Raw genomic sequence first — 7,085 nt, 5'->3', positions numbered from 1 at the left:
TAGAACTGATCATCCAACATCAATACCGGACCTCACTAATGCTCTGAATGCAATCAAATCCTAACAGCTATGTTCAAACATCGAGGGCCAAGCCTTTTCAGCAGAGCAGAAGCTGAACTGCAGTAAAGAGGGGACAAACTATCTAATGGCCTTGATTTCAGAGGAAACTCTGGATGAGCAGATGTCTAGAAGCGTATTTGACATCAGTGCGATTCTAGTGCTTAAGTTCCTTTTCGAGAGAGAGAGAAAAGAGCGAGAGAGGATGAGTGCGCGTGTGTTGATGTCTGTCTTTTTCTTCCTCGTGCACTCACTCGTCTCTCGCGGGAAACGCCTGCATAAAGGTACGTTTCTCTACAGAAGCGGCTCCAGACGACTCGAGCAAGATTCTCCGCGTCTTAACTAACATACTTCGGCGAGACAGGGCGCGCGCCACGGCACAGCGGGAGCGCGCTTGAGTTCTGACAGCTCCGGATTGCTGAAGGAGGGCGAACAGCTCGGATCCCCAACCTCCCACTTACACTCTCTCTCTCTCTCTCTCTCTCTCTCTCAGACACTCTTTCCCTCTCTCTCTCTCTCCCATTCTCTCTCACTCTCTCGCGCCATCTCCTCTCACACACTCTCTCGCGCTCTCTCTCTTCCTCTACTCTTCTCTCTCACTCACTCTCTCACACTGTCACTCACTCTCTTTCTCTCCCATTCTTTCCATTTCTCTCTCTCCCACTCTCTCTCGCGCTCTCTCCTCTCTCCCTCGCGCGCTCTCTCTCTCCCTGTACCACACATTCTCTCTCCCTCGGTCTTCCCTCTCCTTATCTTTCTCCCACACTCTCTCCATCACACTCTCGCTCTACCCCTCTCTCACTCTCTCACTCTCTCTCTCACTCTCTCTCTCTCTCTTTCTCTCACTCTCTCTCTCTCTCTTTCTCTCACTCAGTCATACTCTCCCTCTCCCATTCTCTCCCTTTCTCTCTCTCTCTCTCTCTCTCTCTCTCTCTCTCTCTCTATCCCATTCTCTTCCTCTTTTCCCGCTCTCTCTCTCGCGCGCGCTCTTTTTCTCCCTCTGCTCTCTCTCTCTCTCTCTCTCTTCCACCCCCCCTCCCTCTCTCTCACACACTCAATCACACTCTCCCTCTCCAACCCCCCCACCTCCCCGCCTCTCTTTCTCGCTCACACACACAACTAGGACAGCATCCCAGTCTCCGTCTCTCCCGGACAGGTGCTACAACAGCAGGAATACACCTTCTCTTTTTTTCCCCGCCATTCACTTTGCAGAACAAGCCTGTGTTTTCGTATCAGTCATACGTTTCGTTTCTCGAGCTCCAACTTTTTTTTCCCCGTCTTCTTCCGAGACGCCATAAACGCAAGGCGGCCATGCCTCGGGATTATCCTCGCGCATCCGCCGAGGCCATTTCATGCCGTTTGCTGCCACGCCAGCTCGTCTAATCCCTCATACTCAGAAGACCAGAGTACCAGGCGAGGAGGAGGGGTTGGTGGTGAGGGATCATCTCAGCGGACGGCGGGCGGTCCCAGCTGAGGGAGCCCCCCCCCAAAACAACGGCAAACTCCGAGCCTTCTCAACGTCCAAGATTGTTTCTCACTTCGTTTTTCCATCTTCTCTTTCGTCTTTCTCGCGTGCGTATCTTATCACGATGGCTTTTCTACTAGAACCCCCTCCTCCTCTTTTAGGGCTCCAGTAGCTCGCTCGGTCGCGGAGTAGATCAGCGCCTTCTTCTTCTTTCTCTTGTAGTCGACGGCTTATCTTTCTGATTCTGTGGAGTAGTTCAGCGTTCAAACGACTGATAGACGGTGTGTGTGTGTGTGTGTGTGTGTGGTTTCCCCCCTCTCTCCCGTCTGTGAACCAACAGGCGGCTCTGGATTGGCACTTTTTCCGGAGGATGGTCAATGATCGATGGGGAATCATGAACAGCTCTTCGGAACTCGAAGACGGACAGCGCGGTAAAAACCAGGTAACGTGGCCAGTTTCTTTCGACTCCACACCAGTGGATATCCAACTTAACTTTGCATGTGTGTGCTCGTTGGGTGGTGCATTAGGGGGTCTCTGGATACACCATTTTATGAGTGTGTGTGTATTTGTGTGTGTGCACTGTACGCCTCAGTATTTCCGATAGCGCTTTAAACGCTATGTACGTTTCTCAGTTGGCTCTGCATCAGTGAACTTAACTTTCAATGCGTGTGCTTTTTGGATAGTGCGTTGGGGGGTCTCTTGATACACCATTTTGGGAGTGTGTGTGTGTTTCTGTGCCTGTACTCTACTGCTCAGTATTTCCAGAGGGTAGCGCATTAGAACCGTGTTCTTGTCACTGTACATAAGCAAAGCCGTAGATCAGATTGGGTCTGCTTGAGGCTGGTCCAGGGCTTTTGAAATGCGACTTGTTTGGTGTTTATTGGGGGCCATATGCCGTGGTGGTGGTTTAGGCAGGATCCTTTGGAGCTTAGGCTCTCTCTGTGGTTTCTGAGATGAGATTAGACTGGGGAGGACGGGGATGCTTGCAGTCAAAAAAAAACAAAAACAAAAAAAAAACTGAAAATATATGCACATTAATTGCAATTGGATGTAATGTTGAAGTAACAAGGTCTGATCATGCTGCCTCTATTTGGTGAACTGTGATATGTGAAACATTTAATTTATATATATATATATATATATATATATATATATATATATATATATTTTATTATTATTTGGGAATGTGTTGTGCCTCAGTGTGCTACCCTGTCTGGAATCGATCATGATTTGAACTGGGCTAAAAATGAGGTACAAATGATGAAGCAAAAGTCCATGTTGAATGGAACACTGGTCTAAACAAATGTGAAGTTGAATGAGAGAGAAAAATCAGTAGAAGGTTATGAGATGGGCAGTCCATCAATAAAGATACTAGCAAGAGTTGCACATAGACCTTTTTGTTGAGATTTACGGAATTAAATTGAATAAGTGATTGACTTCATGGCCTTGAGTGCCTTATTCATTTTAAAAACTCCTCAGTTGCGCACATACATACCAGATATATTTATATATGGGGGACTGAATTTGTATGTATAGTTCATTCCTCTATGAAAATGAAATATATTGTTAATTGTTGTCAGTATGTGCCAAAATATACATATATTTTTACTTATTCAGTACTTTTGTGGGGCAATTGTGGGAGTTAACATACTAATGTAATATAAATGTATAATAATAACATGCCAGTCTTAATTTGTGTACCTATGTGTGTGTGTGTGTGTGTGTGTGTGTGTGTGTGTGTGTGTGTGTGTGTGTGTGTAAGTACAGTGGCTTATTCACTTATACTGGCCCCAAAACACACACACCTTAAACAATTCAAAAGCACTCTAGCCTTGAGTACACACCCACATCATTATACAATCATATGTACGCACACACACAAAATGCAGTCGATGTCCACTCACCCTTCTTTCTTTGCCATCTGTCTTTCCCATTTTTCTGCCCTTGCTGGTCATTTTGGCACCCACTATCCTGTCCACCATAACCCCCTCTGAGAGTGGAGTGTGTATGTGTGGGTATTATACGCGTTCCGTAATGGTTTGTTGGCTGTGGGGATAAGAGCGCCAAGCTCTCCAGCCTACAAAGCGCTACTGCCTGCCTCTGCAGCACTCTGTACTCATTCTAAAGGAGATAAGGGGCTGTATTTATGAGACGAGTGGGGAAAAAAAGCTGTCTCTGGATCAGTTTAACTGTGAAGCACACAGTGTGTGAGATCCGAACGTACAGGGAGGAGACTGATATGAGGTCAGTAATGAGGTGGCTGCATTTGTATATATTGTACTTAAAGGAATCATCCCTCCACCTGTGACAATAAAATAAGTCATGTGCTCTTAGTATTTACCAAAATATGAATCGAACACATCATGTTCAGTAGTTTTTGTATGAGTCATAATGGCAGGTTTCTGTTCCCTGTTTTTCGGTTCCCTATAGATTAAGTAATGGAACTTCTTCAGTATGAATTAATAATGTTTATTTTAAATGAACAATAAAAACATTCCCTCAAGATATATATTTTTAAATATTAAATGGAATTGACCAATACCAACTGATCTTGGCATAATCCTTGACACTGAGAGAGCCTAGTCTACATTAAAAATAGATGGATAGATAGGCAGACGGACAGATAGATATAAGTGCTGTTAGGTTCCAGCTCCTGTTGACCATATAGATATGCTCCAGAATATTCCGTCTTCTGCTTGGCTCTTAAGGCTTCTTAATGGCTTGTTCATGATTCCTCTGATTGCATCCATCCATCTTGTTGCTGGCTGGTTGTTTCCTCTTCTACCTTCAACTGTTCCAAGAGTAATTGTCTTTTCCAATGAATTAGTTCTCCACTTAATATCCAAAGTAAGAGCTCTAGTTTGGTTATCTGGCCTTTGAGTGAGAGGCCTGATGTGGTCAAGGATCCATTTTTGATCATTAGAGGCAATGAGTTTGTATGGCGTCATGTAAGTAGGAATCCAATGGCAGATGTTAAATCACCCCCTGAAGAACCACCATTAATAATTCAAACAATTTAAAAAATAAATTGCCAGATTATTCTCTTGATGTTATTCCTTTGACATATGGCATCTCTTTCTCTTTCTCTCTCTCACACACGCACACACCCTGGGGCTGTAGCTATGGAGGGGTGGCTAACCTCTTTCACCACGTGAAAGCCAGGCCTCCAGATTTCTAACTGTTAAAAATGACACACAATAAAAAAAAATGATGTGCAAAGACACTTTTTTCAAAAATAGGTAACATATATAATGAAGTGGGCCAACAGGTGGTCATCATTCCTACTGTAGCAATGTTGTTAGCATTAAGGCCAAGAGACATTGGGCTAGATCCAGCCTTTAAGGTCCCCCGTCTTGCTAGCTTATGTACTGTAAAATTAGAGGCTAACTAATAACAATGACTACCACAAGCTGTCTAAATTGCATACATGTATAACTTGCTAATTTATGCATAGCTGATGCTGGTTGGGGTTCTAATAAATTACAGTTTAAACTACAGATAAGCTTCTTAGCATTCTGGACCCAGGAGTCAATCTAACTGTTGTAAAATGAGTTAATCAAGACTATGTTATGTTTTGTGAAGCTCAAACTTAAGCTCATCTAAGTTGAACCTGCTTCATTAGATCCACAACTACTTCTTGTCCAACTGCAAGCTGAAATAAATGGCAGAACATTGACACCACATAAAACAATTCACCAGTTTTTTTCCCCCTCACCCGAGCATATTAGGCAACACAATGGTGCAGTTATAACCCAGAAGGTGTTGGGGGGCCCACTGGTGGCCATGGTTCCCTAAGCAACTGCTTATGCCACTTATTACTCAGTCGGCACTGGCTGGCCCCAGTGAAAAGTGAAATTCTGGCTACAGCACTGACACAGTCAAACACATGGTCCAGTTATTTTCTGTGTGCTCTGCCTGTTCATTAAAAAAGGACAAGGTTATTCCACAGGTAATTCCACTATCTTTGGTACAAAATCACTGGACAAGACACTCATACAAGTGTGCGCGCGCACACACACACACACACAAGAGCAGTCCCCCCCAAGGTAGAGGTGTGTTCTTGGTTCGCTGGTTCTCTGATTTCCTAAAGGGATGCATTCCTGCTGTGTTCTCTAGACAGTTTTTACAAGACTCCTACCACCTGTTCTCATACACACACACACACACACACACACACACACACACACACACACACAGAACACCACTGTCTATGATTTGAATAATATCTAAATCAAGCAACTACAGCATGTTCAGACTCATGAACAACTCCCACATAGAAACTAGCCAGTTCAGCACCATGGACAGAGCTGGCAAGCTTGGAGTCTCACAGTCGAATCCCCTTGTAAATGAATGGAAAAGTTGGTGAAGAATCTTATATAAAATATTCTCAATTTACCCCAGATGTTGTTAATTAGCCAAGACATGTTTGGTGTCCAAATTGTGCTTCTGTAGTTTAGCGTTGAAGCTACAAGGCTAACATTGCTGACGAACACTAAGTCAATTGTCACTAGGGATGGGGGGGGGTAGATACAGCATAGTATTGCGATATTTTGAATGGCAATATTGTATCGATACCCATACGCCAAGTATCGATATTGTATTATATAGATTTAACGTTTTTATGACGGTGTGAGTCAGTCTGTCTGCTTGAAGATCCTGTTTTGCTGCAATAAAAATGATTGAAGTGAGATTAACAGACTGAAAAGCTTCTCATTAGATAAAACAGATTGTCTTTGGGGACATAATTTGCAGTTGAAAAAAGGTAATAAATCATAGCATAGCACTTATAAATCATTGCACTTATATCTTAAAGTGCACCTTAAGGATTGTAATTACATCGTATTGTGGGGATTTTGGTGATACACTCTTCTAATAGTCACCCAAATCACCAAAACTTCTCTTGACCCTCTCAAACTGCATCCAGGTCTTTATTAAGGTTTCTCAGGCTGGATATGCTTTAGGGCACAGTATAACTTACTGTGAACTATAAAAAAAAAAAGGTCAGGATTTATGTAGTATGAAAGTATGGCTAAAGTACTCCAGTTCATACAGTCAGTAAATGCAAACTAAGCTGCAAAAACAGGCTGTTTTGAATTGATTAAATCGTTTAGAACCATTTATCTCAGCAGTATGTGGAAAACACACTACACAACTATAGAATACATGCAAATAAATAGAAAATAAAGGTGCTATAAAAGCCATATAAGACCCACTTTTGGTTCCCCAAAGAACCTTTCAGTAGATGATTCTTTAGAGAGCTATTTTTGTAAAATGAGGTGTATGAGTGGGAAGAACCTTTTTAAAGATTGAATAACCTCCATAAGAAGAACCTTTCATTTAGAATCAAGCCTTTACTCGATGTGAAGATTCTTTAAACCTTTAAAATGCAAGTTTTAAAGGATTTTCTTTTCTTTTGAGAGATGTTTAAGTGAATTTTATGCATTGATCGAAACATTTTACTCCTCAAAGGTTTACCTAACAGGCATTAAACAACCTCTGTTTAGTCTTTGTGTGGATTATCCATTCCAAATTCTATAAGCTATTAAGTTTACCTCCAAAGTCC

General features: G+C 42.7%; 1 protein-coding gene across 2 annotated transcripts in view; it reads left to right on the top strand.

Moving 5' to 3' along the window:
• The first annotated feature begins 1,249 nt into the window (after positions 1–1,249).
• The window catches only part of LOC118814362 (fibrinogen C domain containing 1), a 199,296-nt gene continuing 193,460 nt past the window's right edge, over positions 1,250–7,085 (top strand). For both annotated transcript variants that reach the window (XM_036579935.1, XM_036579936.1), the window contains exon 1: positions 1,250–1,964. In XM_036579935.1, coding sequence (XP_036435828.1) covers positions 1,893–1,964 — 72 coding nt within the window. In that variant the 5' untranslated portion in view covers positions 1,250–1,892. The remainder of the gene's footprint in view (positions 1,965–7,085) is intronic.

Source organism: Colossoma macropomum, unplaced genomic scaffold (genome assembly GCF_904425465.1).
Source record: "Colossoma macropomum unplaced genomic scaffold, Colossoma_macropomum, whole genome shotgun sequence".
NCBI lineage: Eukaryota > Metazoa > Chordata > Actinopteri > Characiformes > Serrasalmidae > Colossoma > Colossoma macropomum.
This window is presented reverse-complemented; position numbering and strand designations above follow the sequence as displayed.